The following is a 20,378-nucleotide window of genomic DNA, read 5'->3' as shown; positions in this document are numbered from 1 at the left end:
AATCAGAAGCAAACACTTTTGAGGAGGGACAGGGTCAAAGGAGAGAATAAAATAAATGGGGGGTTGATAGGTTGAAGGGAAATATAGTTTTTCACAGCATGGCTATTATGGAAGTGTTTTGAATGACTACACATGTACAACCTGTATCGAGTTGCTTGCCTTCTCAGTGAGGGTGGGTGGGGAGGGAGGAAGGGAGAGAATTTGGAACTCAAAGTTTTAAAAACAAATGTTAAAAATTGTTTTTACGTGCAACTCGGAAATAAGATATACAGGCAATGGAGTATAGAAATCCATCCTGCCCTATAGGAAAATAGAAGGGGAAGGGGATAAGAGAAGGTGATAGAAGGGAGGGCAGATCAGGGGAAGGGGTATTCAGAATGCATACCGTTTTGGGGTAGGGGAGGGGAGAGGTGGGGAGAAAATTTGGAACTCAAAATCTATGGAAGTGAATGTTGAAAACTAAAAATAAATAAATTAAATTTTTAAAAAATTAATTTAAAAAAATTAAACTTAAAATTAAAAAATTAACTCAGATGACACCTTATACCTGAAGCCTTTCTGCACACCTTCCATTTTCTACAAAATTCTCTTGTGTTTCTTTTGTATATGCTTGTATACAGACAGTGTTTCTCCTCAGATATCTAGAAAGCAAGGACAGGATTGTTTCATTTTTGCCTTTTTATCCTTAGCACTTATCACAGTGCCTCACACATAGTAGGTGCTCAGTAAATGCTTGTTGAGGGATTAATTGATTAAGGCCTAGTGAAACAGATATTGTGGTTTTCTGATAGTCCGGTGGTGCCGTACCATTGACAGCTGAAATCTAGTCTCGCTCCTAGCCCTCTTTGCAAAAATGAGATCCTTCCAGTTTGTTATATGTTTAATATAATTTAATGTAGTATTGCATTCTATGTTATTACATTATACATATAATGTAATAGAATAAAGGTTTAATAGCTGCTTACTTTACAAAAGAACTTGAGATGACTCACAAACTACAAGAAATGCAAAATATTACTTTAAAGAATAAAACATCCACATCCAAAGAAAGAACTATGGAGTTTGAATACAGATTGAAGCATACTATTTGCTGTTTTTTTATTCTGTTGAGTTTTGTTTCCTCTTTCTGGTGGTTGCTCCTGTTGGTTCTAATTCTTACTTACAACATCACTAATGTGAAAATATATTTAATAGGAATGTATGTGTATAGCCTATGTCAGATTGTGTGCCATCTTGGGAAGGGTGAGAAAAATTTTAAACTCAAAAGCATATGGAAGTGATTGTTGATAAATCAAAATAAATTAATTTTTAAAAAATAATAAAACAGAACTTGAAAGAAGCAGGAGGAGTACATGCTTTCAGGCATGAGGATTGGACACATTTTTTAATATTTGTACAGTCAATATGACTGTGAACTTTCTGGCTGCTAAGAACAAAGCAAACACATTTGGTTATAGAGTTTTTGTTTTCTGACAAAAGAACAGATGTAAATTCATTTACAGAGACAGGATTTTTTCCTGGAACTAAAGTCAAACAAATTTATTATGTGAGTTCTTGTATAAAGGTTATTGAGTAGCACGGTGAGCAAATACCTTCAGCTGTAGCTTTACTAAAGATAAATAAACAAAAACTGTCAGATTCTCTTATGACCTTCCTATACAACATCATCATATTATAACTCAGAAAAAGGATTTGTACAAGGGCTTGAGATGCATTGGTTGGCTTTCTGTTGACAAATTGAGGATAAAACTTGGAGAAGCTAGGGCCACAAATACATAGTTAATGTGCCCATTAAACTGCAGCTCTCAAATATTTGATATCTTAATCTTTGGATAGGTGCTAGATCTCATTGAACTCAAGATAAAATCCTCTAATAAGTGCCAGCAGTACTGATAATTTATATTGCTTATTACAGTGAGAGCTATGAATTTGGTAGCAGTCTGAGCTAGATTTGTGTTTTTTCTCAGATCAATTATATCAGCACCAACAAGTAGGTAGCAGGATTGTCGACTGGTAGATTCCTCATTTTTTTTCAAGAAGTAACTTTAAATCTTTTCAAGATTACCATTTCAATTCATTCTCCTTTCCAACTGATTTTAGTATCTGTTTTCACTTTCATTTTTATGAAAGTGACGATCAGAAACCCTAGTGTAGTGCTTGGCCATGTAGCATGTAGAAGCAAGTAGTATACTCACCTACCTTCCAGCCTTAAGGTTTGGCTCCTTGGAGAAATGAATGTGATAAGATTTTATCTCTGTGGTTCTCTACTGATGACATAGTTATTTTTCTTATGTAGTTTTATTTGCTTCTACTCAAAATTATATTCAACTCCTTTACCATACTTAGTCATATTCATAGCATTTTAGTGCCAGAAGGGACCTTAAACTTAATTTAAATTAAAAATTTAAATGTTTAATAATGTTTAGTCAGTTCACACTATCAAGAGAAGGCAAAGATAATTTTGTTTTCCCTAGACCTTCCAGTTTGTCTTTGTTAGTTTGTTTAGGCAGAACATAGCACATGATAGCATTTTTATACTGGTAGGCCAGTAGATAACCTGTCATTGCAATTTCCTGTACTCAATACCTTTTCCTTTGGATAGATAGTTGAGCTCAGTCATGGCAGATAAAATATGCATGTCTAGGTTTAATCTCCAGAACACAACATTACTACTCAGATCACCACTGGCTGTGGACCAGCATGAGGCTAGACCATAAAGCCACATGCTAGACATTTGGGGAATACAGATTTGCCATGTGAGCTCCTGCTTGCCTCTCTCAGAAAGGTTAGTGTCCAAGGCCACACCTAGCATGGAGGGAAGTGGAAAATAATAGCAAATTACTATAGCTAGGTCTCCTGTGAGTTCCCCAGAACCTTCCTGGCTGCTTACCTTAAGCATAGTTCTTCATTAACCTCACAGAGGATTCACTGGCTTGACACTTGTCCAGCAGTATTGACAACAGTGTTGGCTTCAGGGTGGGCCTTGCTTAAATGCTTTATTTCCTCTGACCCATGCTCATGGGGAGCCATGAGAGGTTCCCTCTGGTCTGCAGCCCAACTCTCTTCTTCTGCCTTTGTGCCTGTTACAAATATCTCTACTCCTTCTTCAAAATCCTCTTTCAGTTCTGTCTTGGGTCAGTGCTACTCTGCTTTCTTTGGATGGTACAAAGAGCATCGTTTTTTACATCATCTGAAGCACAGTTTTTGTTTTTACATTTTGACAAAAATGTTGATGGTAGAGTAGTGAATTTTCACTTAGCATGCAAGTATATTTTTCTTAAAGAGACATTTAGGAAGTTGAGGAATATGGTTTAACATTTAGAAAATTTCACAAAACTCGATAAATCTCAACATAGCTTAGACACCCTTACTGAAGCTGGCTGATGTTTTTGCAATTATTTGGCAGTAGGTGAAAGTTTCTTTTTTCTTTTAAATAAGTTCTTGGGTAACAACTCTCTCTTAAGGCAATCAAGTTCAAGTCATATGGTGTTGTCTCTTTGTGCCATGGTAACATCCAGAAAATGTTTCTTTCCAAGTATAATCCAAGGGGCAGCTAGGTGGCACAGTGGATAGAGCACCAGCCCTGAAGTCAGGAGGACCTGAGTTCAAATTTGGCCTCAGACCAAACACTTGACACTTACTAGGTGTGTGACCCTGGGCAAATCACTTAACTCCAATTGCCTAACAAAAGAAAGAAAGAAAGAAAAGAAAAGAAACAAATATAATCCAAAACATTGATGGAATCTTTGGTAAAGCAGATTGATCTGAATAAATAAAATCTTAATATTTGCAATTATTCCCTTACTCCTAAAACTCTTCTATTCCAGGCTACCAAATGCTTTGATTTCTAGATAGTTATTAAAAGTTGTGTTTAAATTTTATGAAGAAAACATTGGTTTTTAATACTCATTCATTTGACAGATATTTATTGGGTGCCCTAGTGCGAGTAAATATTGCATAATTTAGCTATTTAAAACTGGCTATTTAAAAACTTTGTTTTGTGTCCCAAGAAGGTGATCAGTTTGCAGGGGGAAGAAAGGATAATGCCCCATTTTCATAATAAATATATAGAAGCACTGATTGCAAATTAGTCTTTAGAAATACAAATCATTAATCCTTGATTTTTTTCCAAACAGGATCTACTGCAGATGTTCATTTTTCCAGCATTAATAGTTGCTAGCTTAAAGATCTGCCTTTAGCATTGAATAAGTCAAGAAAAATGTAGAAAGTGTGAACAAAGGTACAAAAATACAATTTAAGTAAAAATTTGAAGATTGAGGAATAAAGCATCAGATTATAGATTAGATATAGATCACAAAATTTTAGAGGTAGAAGGGACATTAAAAGTAGTTATGGAATCCTGTCTCTTATTTTTCCAGATTTAGAACTGAGACCCACAGGTTAAAATGACCTGCTCATGATCACACATCTTGGCAATAGCAGAGTATACCCAGGCTTTCAGTTTTCTCTTTTAAAAAATCAGTAGTAGAGGAAGGGAATTGTGGGAAGTTGGTGGAATAAGTCAGGAAATTACCTGGCTTTCCCAAATTTCCCCCCAAATAACTTAAAATTATGCCTCAAAGTAAGTTTTAGAGCAACAGAAATAATAAGTAGTCTGGGTAAAGCAATCATCTAGCCTAAGACAACTCTAGAGGATGTTAGGAAAGCTCTGACCTACAGGTTGGTGGTCCAGCTGAGAAGGAAGTGTGTCAACACAGAGCAAGCCCTGGGGGGAGAGAGGCATCTGTATCACTTCTGAATTTTCGGCCCAATGACAGTGTGGGGGTTGCAGCTTATTGGGGTGAGGACCCTTTACCAATAATGGACAGGGGCCCAGACTTATTGGCTGGACACAGTCACAGACTGTGGTTGCAGGCAAAGAGGAACTAGCACAGCCAGTGAATGTGATGGCAGAGGGGCGGGTCTCTGCTCCCGGTTCCAAGAGGGCTTAGAAGACTGGTTGTGGTCACTCACAGGAGAACAGAGTCCCTGGTTTCAGTTCCAGGGCAGTGAGGTAAACTGATGTTTGTGGCAGGGAAATAGCAGAGGCTGGTGGTAGGTTTCCTGGACTGCAAGGTATAAAAGCGTTTGTGGCAGTGATTGTGCATTTTGTGGTGGTGGTTATGCCAGGGCCCTGGTTGGGGCTCAGGGTTGGAGAAGAGTATCTCAAGTCATTCATAAACCAAGGCATAAACTGAAAGAGCAGTGATCACATCTGGCCTTGGATTATAGCATACTGGAGAAATCAAAAAAATCAAAGCCCCCTCTCCCCTGCCCACAGATAGAGCTTTGAAAACAATAGCATAAAAAAACCTGAAGACTGAAATATTATTCCCCTATACCCTGGCAGTAGAGCCCAACCATAACATAAAGTTAACAGCCAAGAAATAGGTCATTTAAAAAACAACAAACAACAGAGAAAGAACATGACCATAGTTACCATGGTGATAAAGAAGATTGAAGTTCAAACTCAGAAGAAGACAGTGAAGTCAAAACAGCTACTTGTAAAGCTTCAGAGAAAAATATAAAATATAAAATGGTCATGAGTCCAAAAAGAGTTCTTGGAAGGACTTTAAAAACCAAATGAGAGATAGAGGAAAAATTGGGAAAAGAAATAAGAATAATGCAAGATGTCAATAAAATTATGAAAAGAAAATCAACCAATTAGAAAAAGAGATCCAAAAACTTACTGAAGAAAAATAATTCCTTAAAAATTAGAATTGGATTGGGGGCAGCTAGGTGGTGCAGTGGATAGAGCTCTGGCCTTGGAGTCAGGAGGACCCGAGTTCAAATCCGGCCTCAGACACTTGACACTTACTAGCTGTGTGACCCTGGGAAAGTCACTTAACCCCTAATTGCCTCACCAAAAAGCAAAAAAAAAAATACAGTCAGGCAAGGAAAGCTAATAACTTCATAGGACATCATGAAACAATAAAATAAAATCAAAAGAATAAAAAATAGAAGACAACATGAAATATTTTATTAGAAAAACAACTGACCTGGGAAACAGATGGAGGAGTGATAAAATAAGAATTGTTGGACTGCCTGAAAGTCATGATAAAAAAAAAAAAGTTCCAGAGGTAGAGAGCCTATGGCCTCAAGGCCACATGTGGCCCTCTAGGTCCTCCAGTGTGGCCCTTTGACTAAATCCAAATTTCATATTTGTTCTGTGAAGTATAGTCACTATAGAAGTATGAACACCATACTTCAAGAAATTATTAAGGAAAATTACCTTGAAGTTTTAGAACTAGAAGGTAAAATAGAAATTGAGAAAATTCACCAATCACCATCTGAACAGATCCCTAGATGAAAACCCACAGGAACATTATAGCTAAGTTTCAAAACTCCCAGGTCAAGGAGAAAATATAACAAGCAACTAAAAAGAAACATTTCAAATATTGTGGAGCTACAGTCAGGATACCACAAGATATTGCAGCTTCTACGTTAAAAGACCAAAGAATATAGAGTATGATATTCCAAAATGCAAAGGAGCTAGGTTTGCAACCAAGAATAACATACTCAGCAAAGTTGAGTTTAATCCTGTAAGGGGAAAAATGAATATTTAGTGAATTAAAGGAATTTCAGACATTCTTGAGGAAAAGATCAGACCTGAATAGAAAATTTGACTTATAATCAGGAAAGACATAAGAAGGTAAACATGAAAGACTAATCATAAGAGATTTAATAAGGTTAAGCTGTTTATATCCTATAAGGGAAAAAGGGTATTTGGGGATATTTACCTTATTAAGGCATTCTGGGAAAATGGTGGAGTAGGTCAGAAATTTCCAGACTCTCCAGATTTCCTTCACAAACAGACAGAAAATCACCATGAAATGAACAGAGAGCAGCAAAAAATAAAGGTGTAAAGCAGTTCTCCTCCTAAAAACATCTTGAGAGGACCTCAGAGAAGACTCCAGGGGCTGAGGTTTAGTCTGAGTGAAGTGCAAACACCTCCAGGCCAACTCCACTGAATCAACAATCAGCAAAATCAGAAGCAGACTAGGCCTCAAGAACTTTAACTTCAACTTTCACATCATTAAGGAAAATTGGAACTCTTAAGAATGTTATTATTGTTAGGGTAGTTAGAGTATACATAGACAGAGGGTTTGGGGTTGAGTTGATTAAGATAGGATGATCCTAAAAAGTAAAATTGGGTAGGAAGAGGTAAAATGGAGCAAATTATCTCATACAAAAGTGTGAATGGAAGAACGTTTACAGTGGAAGGGATGATGGGATGGAGGGCAGGCAGTGTGGGAACCTTATTCTCATTAGAACTGGGTTAAAGAGAGAATAACATATACATCTAGTTGGGTATAAAAATCTTATAGAGTAACAGGAGGGCAAGGGGATAGGATTAGAGAGGGACTCTTAGAAGGGTGTGCAGATTAGGGAGTCTGTGGTCAGAAGTAAATTAGATTTCTAGGGAGAGATAGAGTAAAAAGAGAAAGAAGGATAAATAGTGGGGGGAAATAGGAAGGAGGGAAATACACAAATAGTAATTATAACTTTGAATGTAAATAGGATGAGTTTACTCATAAAATGGAAATGGATAGCAGAATGAATCAAAGACCAGAACCCATCAATATATTGTTTAAAAGAAACACCTTTTAAAATGAAAGGTATACATAGAGTAAAAATAAAGGGCTAGAGTAGACATTATTATGCTTTGGTTGATGTAAAAAAAAAAAGTAGGGGTGGCAATGATGATCTCAGACAAAGTTAAAGCTAAAATAGATTTAATAAAAGAGAGAAACAGGGAACTACCTTAAGTTAAAAGGTACCATAGATAATGAAGTAACATATGTGCCAATTGCCGTAGCAGCCAAGTTTATAAAGTAAAAGGTAAATTAATTACAGGTAGAAATGTCAGAACCATAATAGTGGGGGACTTCAGTCTTCTCTCAGAACTAGATAAATATAACCAAAAAATAAATAAGAAAGAAGTTAAGGAGATGAATAGAATCTTAGATAAGCTAGATACAATAGACTCTGGAGAGAGCTGAATGAGAATAGAAAGGAATGTACCTTTTTCTCGGTACATGGCACCTTTACAAAAATTCACCATATATTAGGGCATAAAAACCTTATAGTCAAATGCAGAAAAGCAAAAATATTAAATGTATCCTTTTCAGATTATAATGCAATAAAAATTATATTTCATAAAGGACCATGAAAACACAGTTTAAAAATTAATTGGAAACTAATCTAATCCTAAAGAATGAGTGGGTCAAAGAAAAAGTCATAGATATAATAAGTAATTTCATTAAAAAGAATGATAATAATGAGACAACATACAACAAAACTTATGGAATGCAGCAAAAGTAATCAGAGGAAAATTTTTATGTTTAAATGCTTATATCAATAAAACATAGAAATAGCAAATCAGTGACTTGTGTATTTAAAAAACTAGAAAAAGAAGAAATTAAAAATCTCCAATTAAACACCAGATTGAAAATCCTGAAAATGAAAGGTGAGATCAATAAAATCAAATGTAAGAAAACCATTGAATTAATAAGTAAAACAAGGAGTTTTATTTAAAAAATAGATAAACCATTGGTTAATATGATTTAAAAAAGAGAGAAGAAAACCAAATCACTCGTATCAAAAATGAAAAAGGTGACTACACCACTAATGAAGATGAAATTAAAGCAATTATTAAGATGAGGGGTTTTTTTTGCCCAATTATATGCCAATAAACTTAACAATTTAAAAAATGGAAGAATACTTACAAAAATATAAACTGCCCAGATTAACATGAGAGGAAATAGAATATCTAAATAAACCCGTTTTAGAAAAAGAAATTGAACAGGCTATAAATGAGCTTCCTTAAAAAAAAAAAAGCATCAGGACCAGATGGATTTGCCAGTGAATTCTACTGAACATTTAAAGATCAACCAATTCCAGTATTATTATATGGGCTAATATAAATTATTTGGGTTAATATAAATTATTTGGGCTAATAGGCAAAGGAGTCCCATCAAACTCATTTTATGAAATAAATATGGTGCTGATACCTAAAGTAGGAAGAGCAAAAACAAAGAAAATTATAGATCGATTTCCCTAATGAATATTGACAAAAAAATCCTAAATAAAATACTAGCTAGGAAATTACAGCAATATATCACAAGGATTATACATTTTGACCAATTAGGATTTTTACCAGGAATGCAGAGCTAGTTCAATATAAGGAAAATTATTAACATAATTGATTATATCAAAAGCAACAGAAATCATGCATATTAATAGATGCAAAAAAAAAGCTTTTGACAAAATATAACACATTCCTATTAAAAACATTTGAAAGCATAGGTATAAATGCATTTTTCCTTAAAATGGTAAGTAGCATCTACCTAAAACCATTATCAAGCATTATCTGTAATGGGGATAAGCTAGAAGCCTTCCCAATAAGATCAGGAGTTAAACAAGGATGCCTATTATCACAAATATTGTTCAATATTGTACTAGAAATGGTAGCAATGGCAATAAGAGACGAAAAAGAAATCGCAGGAATCAGAATGGGCAATGAGAAAATAAACTCTTTTTGCAGAAATATGGTAGTATGCTTGGAAAATCCTAGAGATTCGACTAAAAGAATAGTTGAAACAATAATTTTAGCAAAGTAGCGAGATGTAAAATAAACCCACATAAATCATCAGCATTTCTTTATATCACCAACAAAGCCCTGCATGAAGAGGTAGAGATATTTCATTTAAAATAACAGTAGACAATATGAAACACCTGGGAGTATACCTGCCAAGACAAACCCAGGAACTATATCAACACAGTTATAAAACACTTTTTATACAAATAGATTTAAACAATTGGAGAAATATTACTTGGTCATAGGGAGGCATAGTGAATATAAAATGACAATTCTATCTAAACTAATCTATTTATTCAGTGCCATCCCAATTAAACTACCAAAAAATTATTTTATTGAGCTAGAAAAAAAATAAAATTCATTTGGAAGAATGAAAGGTCAAGAATATCAAAGGAATTAATGAAAAAAAATGTAAAGAAAAGAGGTTTAGCAGTACCAGATCTTAAACTGTATTATAAGGTGATCATTATCAAAACAATCTGGTACTGGCTAAGAAATAGAAGGGTGGATCAGTGGAATAGAGTAGGTATAGAATGCATAGTAGTAAATTACTATAGTAACTTTTTGTTTGATAAATGTAAAGCTCTAAGCTTTTGGGATAAGAACTCACTATTTGGTAAAAATTGCTGGGAAAACTGAAAAGCCATCTGGCAGAAACTAGATATAGACCAAATGTCTTATACCACTTCCCAAGAGAAGGCCAAAATAGATACATGACCTAGACATAAAGGGAGATATCATAAGTAAATTAGAAGATCGTGGCACTTATTACCTATCAGATTTATGCATAGGGGAAGAATTTATGAAGAGATAGAGAGCATTGGGGATGTAAAATGGATAATTTTGATTACGTTACATTAAACGGGTTTTGTACAAATAAAACCAATGTAGCCAAGACTAGAAGGAAAGCAGAAAATTGGGGAGAAAACTTTTATAGATGGTTTCTCAGATAAAGGCCTCATGTCTCAACTATATAAAGAATTGAGTCAAATTTATCAGAATATCGATCATTCCCCAATTGAATAATGGTCAAAGGATATAAACAGTCAGTTTTTGGAAGAAGACATCAAAGCTATATATAGTCTGTCGTATGAAAAAAAATGTTCTAAATCATTATTGATTAGAGAAATACAAATTAAAACAACTTTGAGATACCATCTCACACCTTTCTGGCTAAAATGATAAAGGGGAAAATGACAAATGTTGAAGGGAATGTGGAAAAATTGGGGCACTAATACTTTGTTGGTGGAACTGTGAACTGACCCAACCATTTTGGAGAGCAATCTGGAGTTATGCCCAAAGCATTATAAAGAAGGTCATTGATAAGAAGAAAGTTCCATATACACCAAAGCATTTATACTAGCACTTCTTGTGGTAGCAAAAAACTGGAAACAAAATAAAATACATGCCTGTTGATTGGGGAATAGCTAAACAAATTGTGGTATATGAATGAAGTATTGCTATGCTGTTAAGAAGTGATAAAAATGTTAACTACAGAAGCTATTGGGTCTATTTCCCAAGGTGATCAGGGGAAAGGGAAAGAACCCATATGTTCTAAAATACTTATAGCAACTCTCTCTGTGGTGGCAGAGAACTGAAAATTGAGGAGATGCCCATCAATTGGGGAATGGCTGAACAAATTGTGGTATATGATTGTGATGGAATACTAATGTGCTCTAAGAATCGATGATCAGGTTGATGCAAAGTGAAACGAGCAGAACCAAGAGAATTTTATATCCATTAATAACAATATTGTTCAAAGAGTAAGTGTGAATGAGTAAGCTATTCTGAGTAATACGAACATTCAAATCAACTATGAATGACAGTGCTTTTTACTTCCACAGAAAGAACTGATATATGGATGTATATATTGTGTGGTTCCACAAATATATCTATATCAGAAAAAAAAAAAGAAAGAAAAATCAACAGTTCAAAGAAACCAGATGGGCTTCCAAAAATCTGTTCCGTGTGGGGTTTTAGACTTTGGAAGATTGTTTTTAGAGATTTGGGCGTGTACGCCTATTTTAATCCTTGCTGTTTATGTTGTGTCACACTTCGATCCATAAAGTTTTACAATTTCACGGTAAATTCTCCAGTATAGTGCCTGTGAAGTTTTGGTAGATTCATCATGTGTTTGGTGGTAGGAGGGTGGGAATGTGATTTCATTAATGTAGGAAACTTCTGGTGAGGACAACCCCTCTGCCAATGCAGATCAACAACTAATTTATACTATAATTATAAAGAGTTGCCTGGGCCCCAGAGAGATCTACTTGACTTCTTGATTTTTAACAAAACTATTTACTTTTGCATTTGTGTCTCTTTTAGGATTCTGGCGCATTACTCGACATTCCTCTGGGTGTCATTGCACGAGTTGAAAAAATGGGAGGAGCTTCAAGCAGAGGAGAAAATTCCTATGGACTAGACATTACTTGCAAAGTAAGATATTTAACACTTTTATCATGAAGCAAGGGATAAATGATATCAAGCAAACAAAAAAAAATCTTTGGAAATTGAAACACCTATATCAACCTAAGATTTTGAAAATGTTTCTCCATTCAGATGCTCACCTCCTTCTTTAATTGTATCATACATTCTCAAGATCTGGTTTTCCAAAATTGTCAAGAGCATCACTTTACATATGATTGTACCTGCTTTTGTTGACAAACGTGGAGGGATGGGGCAGCTAGGTGGTGAAGTCGATAGAGCACTGGCCCTGGAGTCAGGAGGACCTGAGTTCAAATCCGGCCTCAGACACATAACACTCACTAGCTGTGTGACTGTGGGTAAGTCACTTAACCCCAATTGCCTCACCGAAAAAAAAAAGTTATCAACAAATGTGGAGGGGAAAGAAATTGTCCCTTTCTAGTATTGTTACTATATCCCTTTGGTATAATATTTGTTAGTACAAGAATAAGCAAACCTTTTGGGGGGAGAGCAGGGTACCGTTTTTCCTGAGGCCTTTTCCAGGTGACCCTCCCCAATAGCATGTTAGAAAAGCAGGAAGAAATAAATAGAGCGTGTTTTTAATGAAATAGCAAGAACTTATTCGGTTTTTGGATCACCACATGATTAGGGAATAAGGTAGTAGTGTAGGGAATAAGTGCATGGAGTACTTCTATGCTGCCTTTACTTTCAGAGAAGACAATAACGTTAACTGCCTTTTAATCAGTGAGATTCATCCTTCTATTAACAGGAAATAAAACAAAATCCCCTCTGAAAATAAAGCTTACCTTTGATGTATTTTGTATTAGAAATATGCCATATGTAGAGTAATTATATCATAGAATCTTAGAGCCAGAGAGAACATACAGTTCAGCCTTCTCATGTTACAGATGAGGAAACTGAGGCCTAGAGAGGTTAAAGGACTTTTCAAAGATCAAAGATAGAGCTAACAACTAGAATCCAGATCTCCCAACTCACAGTCCAGTGATTCCTGATTCTAATTTTTGTAGTGAATATAAATCCCAGTGTGTGGGTTTTCTCTCCAGCTTATTAAGGACTAATTTACTGCTCTGTGTAGAAGACTGAAGGAATTTAGGGATCCTGTCCAGAACAGAAATGCGTCTAATTTTTTTTTGTCCTATTTCTCTCATTACTGTTAGCTGCTACCTAGTACCTTGATCTGCTTCTTAAATCAGTACTGTATGCCCTGATACTTGAGTGATTTGATCAGCTAGCACATGGAGATTTGGGGGAAAAAAGCTGCTCTGGTTCCTTCTTTTTCATTGTCTTTGGAAGTCCACTGATAGACAAACTTGCATCTTTGATTGAAGCTGAGCTTGGGTGAGCAAAGGAAACTTTTAATAGTCTAATGTGAGGCCTCAGCTGATTCAGTATATTGGGAGTATTTTTTGCATCCTTTAATGTCAGTATAGTTCAAAAAGCCATGCCCCAAGCTCTTACCAATGGTTTTTCTTAGGAGCTTATATTCTATTTTATTAGTATTCCCAGAGAGACACTTCAGCTCTTCTTATCATATTTAGAGGAAGGTGATTATTAAATTGGTTTTGCTGGTAATTCTGTTACCAGAGTTAGAGCAATTGGACCATTCATTGGAATTATTAACACTTGAAAATAATTGTTAATAAAATAATCTAGAAATTGATCAGATTTTTTTAGCTGAGTGGTTAAGCATAATTGTTGGGAAGTTCTTTTATGTCTTATAGATATTAGGAAACAGGTTGTTGATAGTTTAGAAAACTGAAATGCTTCCACTTAGAGTGCTGGAGCCACTTGCGCCCCTTCAGCCTTAGGAGTGCTTGTATAATCAACCATTATAGTGCAGCTATTGACAAAACCTAGCTTTGAAAAGTGCATTTCTTCCTCCATTTGACTGGTGCTTTGATTTATGGATAGACAATTAGTATTCTGATTTTTCCAACTATGCTTTCAATCAGTACTTCCACAGCTCATTATAAAGTGAATAATTCAGCTGTATTTGACAGAATTTGCATTTAGGTGGTCATGCTCATTTAAAATTATATAGAATAATAGAACTGAAAGGGTTCTGTGTAGAAATTCATCTGTATAACTTGATCAATTTTGAATCATTGATAAAAATTTTGGGCCATAGTAATTGTCTTCTTGCTGTATGTATTTTGTGGGATCCTGTATGTGGTAGAACATTTGTTGATTCTTTGCTTAAAAATGAAGGGTTATGAGGACTTCAAGCTAAGTTGGTTGCCTGAAGAGAGTTAGGCAACATAGCATATCTAGTTCAACACAAAACCTAAGAATTAACTTTATAATGATCAAGAAATCCAATGAGAAATTATAGTAAATGACTTCATCCACTCCAGAATTGCACAAAAAGTTAGCCAGAACTCAGTGGGAGTTAGAAAACAAGGCCTGCAAGAAAATCCAGTCCAGCCTGCACAGTCAGACAAGACAGAAGCCTCATATTGTGACTAGAGATACCAGAGACACCTGTGGCTTGAAAGACTTTGTATCCAGAGGAAGAAAGATCAAAGAGCTCTCATGAGAAAACCCAAGGCTGATCAGAAACCCAAAGAATAGACTTTAGAAACAGCAGGGCCAGTCTGGGCAGTGCCCACACTGGAACATACAAGGCTCAGGGATTCTGAAGCCCTAGCATTCTACCCTGAGACTCCATAAAGGACCCTCCAAACCCAGTGCTTTGAACTTTAGAAATCCAGGGAGGCCTAAAATCTATCAGCACCAGGAGATGGAGGTCAGTTCAGGAACCCAAGTTATCCATGTTGGCACCAAGCAGGGCCAACCACTCCACCCAAAAGCACGGTAGGGAATGGAACCTGAACCTGGCACAAAGCCCCAATTTAGGAACTAAGGCTGGAGATATTAGTAAACAGAAGGCACCATTCACTATAAAGAGTTACTATGGAACCAGGAATACCTAAAAATTCAATCTAGAAGGTTGAATAACTCCACAATAACTGCAAACAGAGATGCAAAGGAAAAAAATAGCTTTTCCACAAGGACTACATGAATATTTGGAAAAAATTATGCTAGAGGGGCAGCTAGGTAGTACAGTGGGTAGAGCACCAGCCCTGGAGTCAGGAGGACCTGAGTTCAAATACGGCCTCAGACACATAACACTCACTAGCTGTATGACTGTGGGCAAGTCACTTAACCCCAATTGCCTCAAAAAAAAGTTATGCTCGAGATAAAAAATAAACTAAAAGCTTTAGAGGAAGTAACTGAAAGAAGAACAAATAGCTTAGACTAGGAAGTGGTAAACCTTACCCAAAAATTGAATGCCCTAGAACTTAGAATAGATCAAACATAACTCAGTGACACTGTGAAAATATAAGGTTCTCACTATTGAAAATAGCTAACCTGAAAAACAGGCTAAAAGATAACTTAAGAATCACCAGATTCCCTGAAAACCATGGTTTTTAAAAGCCTGGACACTATATTTTAAGATATCATAAATGAAAACTGCCCCGACCTATTAGAACCAGAGGGCAAAGTGAAGATAGTAAGAACCCACCAATCACCTCCTTAAAGAAATCCCAAAAGGAAAAGTCCTAAGAATAGCCAAGATATCCAGAGCTCCCACATCAAAGGAAAAAATACTACAGGCACCCAGAAAAATATAACTCAAGTTCCTGAGAACCACATTCAGTATCACACAAGACCAATCAGCTTCTTCTTCAACCAGAGGAGATCCTGGAATACAATATTCCAAAAGGCAAAAGAGAAAGGCTTACAACCAAGAATAACTTGCCCTGCAAATCTGAGTATACTCCTACAAGGGAAAAAATGAGCGTTTAATGGAATAAAAGACTTTCAAATATTCCTAATGAAAAGACCAGAGCTGAATAAGAACTTTGAAATGCAAACAAAGTCAAGAGAAACCTAGAATGGCAGATGTTTATTTGAGCAATTGAAAGGGGGTTTTACAATGATGAAATGCTAACATTCTAAGAGAAACAGAAAGTATCTCTTTAATATCTTAGCTCTAGTAATTAGAGCTAGTAATCCTGGCAATGGTGGAACCATTACAAATGGGTGCAAATACCCTTCCTTTCTACTATTATTTGACATTGTTCTAAAGTGTTAGCTAGATCACATATATCAGATTGGCAAAGAAGACAAGAAAAAAAAAAAAAGGAAATGACATGTTGGAGAGAGTACAGGAGAACAGGCACATTATTGCCCTGTTGGTGAATCTGTGATTTGATCCAGCCATAACAATTTGAAACTCTACCCCAAAAGTCAATTAACTGTATACTGTTAGACCCCACTACTAGACTTCTGTCTCAGAGGGATCAAATGAAAAGGAAAAGGACCTTTACACACACACACACACACACACACACACACGTGTATGTGTGTACATGTATGTATATGTATATTGCATATGTGTGTACATATATAATAGCACTTTTTGTAGCATAAAACTGGAAACTAAGGAAGTTCCCCTCACTTAAGGAATGGCTGAACAAATTGTGGTCTAGGAATGTAATGGAATAATATGCAATGTGAGAAATGATGGAAGAGGTGATTTCAGAGAATCCCAGGAAAAATTTTGTGAACTAATATGGAACTAGAAGAACAGTTTCTTCAGTAAAAACATTGTAAAGATAAACAATTTTGAAGGACTTTACTCTCACCAAAGTGAGGACCAACCATGACTCCAGGTGATCTCTGATTGAAGGTTCTCCTGATAGAAGGGTAATGGACCGAAGATACAGAAAGAGACATACTTTTTTTGTATGGCCATTATATGATCTGATTTTACCTGAGTATGCCTGTTTTTAATTCAGTTTTATTTTCAGATCTACATTCTCTCCATCCTACCTACTTTTTCTCTCCCTCTTTTTTCTTCTCCCATTAAAAAAGCAAGAAAAGCAAAACCCCTTTTACAATTATGTATAGTCAAGCAAAAGGAATTTCTGCATTGGCTAGATCTAAAAATAAAGTCTCAATCTGCATACTGAGTCCATCACCTCTCTATCAGGAGATGGGTAACATGTTTCATCATGAGTTTTTTAGAATATCAATTGGCCGTTGTGTCAGTCTGAGTTCTTAAGTCTTTCATAGTTGTTTGTCTTTACAATACTATTGTAATATTATTGTATTGAATAGTGTTGTATAAACTGTTCTCCTAGTATGCTCACTTCATCCTACATTAGTTCATACAGGTCTCCCCCAGGTTTCTCTGAAACCATCCCCTTCATTACATTCTTGTACTATAACTTGTTCAGCCATTCTTTATTTGATGGTCAGATTCCAATTATTTACTACCAAAAATAGCTCCTACTGATATTTTTGTACTTGTGTGTCCTTTTTCTCTTTTTCTGACCTCTTTGGGGATATAGACCTAGTAGTCATATTTCTGGGTCAAAGAATGTACACAGATTAATAATTTTGGGGACATAATTCTAAATACCTTTTCAGAATGACTGGATCAGTTTACAGTTCCTCCAACCGTGCATTAATATACCTGTTTTCTCACTATGTCCAGCATTCGTCATGTTCCTTTTTTGTCAACTTTGCCAATCTAATGGGTGTGAGGTGGAACCTCAGAGTTTTTTTAATTTTCATTTTTCTAAATATTAGCGATTTAGAGCATTTTTCCATATGGCTATTGATAGTTTGGATATCTTTCTCTGGAAACTGCCTATTCCAGTCCTTTGACCGATTATCAATTGGGAAATGGCTCTTATTCTTATAAATTTGAAACCATTCCCTATGTATCTTAACCTATTCCCTACATATTCTTTTTCTTAATTAAATTAAATTTTATTTTATCTTCAAACAAAGATCAACTTTCTCTCCCTCCCATTTCCCTTCCCCATCTTCTTCCCTCCCACTGAGAAAACAAGAAAAACAAAACCCTTGTTGCAAACATGTGTAGTTAAGCAAAACAAAATTTCTCATTGGCCATATCTTTAAAAAAAAGTCTTAATCTGTGCTCTGAGTCCATTGCCTCTCTATCAGGAGTTAAGTATAAGTAGCATGTTTCATCATGAGTCCCCAGGAATCGTGATTGGTCAGTACATTGATCAGAGTTCCCAAGTTTTCCTTTTATATATAATAGTTTTAAGCAGTTGAAATCTGACTTCTCCCCCTCTAATTCCTAACCGTCTACTGAAAAAAATAAATAAAACCCATTACACCCATGAATAGTCAGTCAAAACAAGTTTCCACTTTGGCCATCATTCCCTATATATTCTAAAAACACCTTTGTGAGGTTTTATTCATAGAAGCTTGCTGGGGGAAAAAATCCCTGTTTACCATCTTCTTTTCTAATTTTAGCTGCATTTGCTTTGGTTTGTGCAAAAGTTTTTTAATTTTAGTAATCAAAATTGTCTGTTTTACCTCCCGAAATCCTCTTATGGTCACGAACTCTTCCCTGATCCATAAATCTCAAAGGTATTATTCTTCCTTGCTCCTCTAATTTGCTTATGATATATACATATTTGAAGCTTTTCTTGATAAATACAGTGTGAGATGTTGATCTGTACCTAGTTTCTGCCAGACTGCTTTCTAATTTTCCCAGTAGGTTTTGTCAGATTGTGAGTTCTTACCCCAGGAGCTGAGATGTTTGGATTTATCATACAATAGACTACTGTTCTCGTTCTGTTATGTGTATCTATCTATTACCCAGTACCAAATTGTTTTTATGATGACTGCTTTGTAGTGTAGTTTGAGGTCTGGTGCTGGTAGGCTCCCCTCCTTTCCACTTCTTTTTCATTAATTTTCATAATATTCTTGACCTTTTTAAAACTCCAGACCAATTTTGTTATTTTTTTTAGCTTTATAAAGTAACCCTTTAATAGTTTGATTAGTATGGCACTAAATAAGTAAATTAATTGAGGTATTATTGTCATTTTTATTTTATTTTCTTGGCCTACCCATGAGCAAATAATCATTCTCTAATTATTTAGATCTGCCTTTATTTGTGTAAAGATGTAATTGTGTTCATTTAGTTCCAACGTATGTCTTGGCAGGTAGACTCCCAAGTATTTTATTCATTCTGCCGTTGTTTTAAATGGAATTTCTCTCTTTATCCTCTTCCTGCTAGATTTTGTTGGCAGTATACAGAAATGTTGATGCTTTGTGTAGATTTATCTTATATCCTGCAACTTTGCTAAAGTTAATTGTTTAATTTCATTTTTCAGTTGATTCGAGGGTTCTCTAAGGAAACCATTACACCATCTGCAAAAAAGTGATAATTTTGTTTCCTCTTTGTCAGTGTTTATACCCTCATTCTTTTTCTTGTCTTATGCTATAGCCAGCATTTCTAGGACTCAATTAAATAGTAATGGAATGGAAATCGTCACCCCAATCTTAACGAAAAGGCCTCTAGTTTATTTTTATTACAGATTATGCCAACTCTTGCTTTTAGATGGATACTCCTTATTATTTAAGGAAAGATCCATTTAGTCCCATGCTTTCTAGTGTTTGGAACAAGAACAGGTGGTGTCTCTTGTCAAAAGCCTTTTCTGCATCTGTTGACAAAATCATATTTTTGGTTGTTTTTATTATGCTCAGTTATGTTTATAGTTTTCCTAATATCGAATCAGCCATTGCATGTAGTCTCCTTGCTAATATTTTATTTTATTTAAAATTTTTGCATCAATATTTATTAGGGTTATTGGTCTAGAATGTGCTTGTTTATTATAAGGGTTTTTTATGACTAGGAGGTAGGGCTTTAAGGGGGAGAGGGGCTAACAACAGTGATTTTTCCCTCCCTCTCCACCTCACCCCCAGAGAAAAGAGCCATTAAGACATTTTTTAATATACAGAAGATAACAGAAGCATAGATAAGCAGGATAGCTTTGAAAGTAACGTGATGAATTATATACTTTTAAAAAAATAAGCTATATGGAGTAGAGATTCACAGTTTCAGGTACAATTGTCTTTTATGTTCTACTTGGTATATAGAAATGCTCACTTTTTTTTGGTTTTATGTTCAGATTTTTAAAATGTTTATTTTTAAAATGAGGGATTATAAGGTTCCAAGAAGCTTCTTAAGTTATTTGATGTTAGAATGGCTTAAGAAGAACAAAGTTCTGTACAAATGCTTTATAGGAACATTCAGTGATGTTACTAGTCATGTAATTTTAAGTTGTTATCTCTCTTCAAGTTAAATTTGAGTAACAGTAATTCTTATCCATGGAAAAAGTACAGCATGGCCTCATTCCTGGAAGCAAAGGTAAAGAGGCTAAAAGAATGGCTCTCCACTATCTAGATGCTCAGGGAGAATTAAATGTTCCTTTACAAAGGAGAGGAAGGGCTTTGGTGTCAAAACCAAAAAGAAATAGGATCTGAAGAGGCAAAGGGG

The 20,378-nt window shown here is 35.4% G+C and overlaps 1 protein-coding gene across 2 annotated transcripts in view; it reads left to right on the top strand.

Annotated features, from left to right (window-relative positions):
* The window catches only part of MTM1 (myotubularin 1), a 108,297-nt gene that overhangs the window by 46,749 nt on the left and 41,170 nt on the right, over positions 1 to 20,378 (top strand). For both annotated transcript variants that reach the window (XM_027845085.1, XM_027845086.1), the window contains exon 5: positions 11,927 to 12,037. In XM_027845085.1, the coding sequence (XP_027700886.1) occupies positions 11,927 to 12,037 (111 nt within the window). The remainder of the gene's footprint in view (positions 1 to 11,926; positions 12,038 to 20,378) is intronic.

The sequence above is a fragment of the Vombatus ursinus genome, unplaced genomic scaffold (genome assembly GCF_900497805.2).
Source record: "Vombatus ursinus unplaced genomic scaffold, bare-nosed wombat genome assembly UNPS02014951.1, whole genome shotgun sequence".
NCBI lineage: Eukaryota > Metazoa > Chordata > Mammalia > Diprotodontia > Vombatidae > Vombatus > Vombatus ursinus.
Note: the sequence above shows the minus strand (reverse complement) of the source record. Positions and strands in the feature narration are given on the sequence as shown.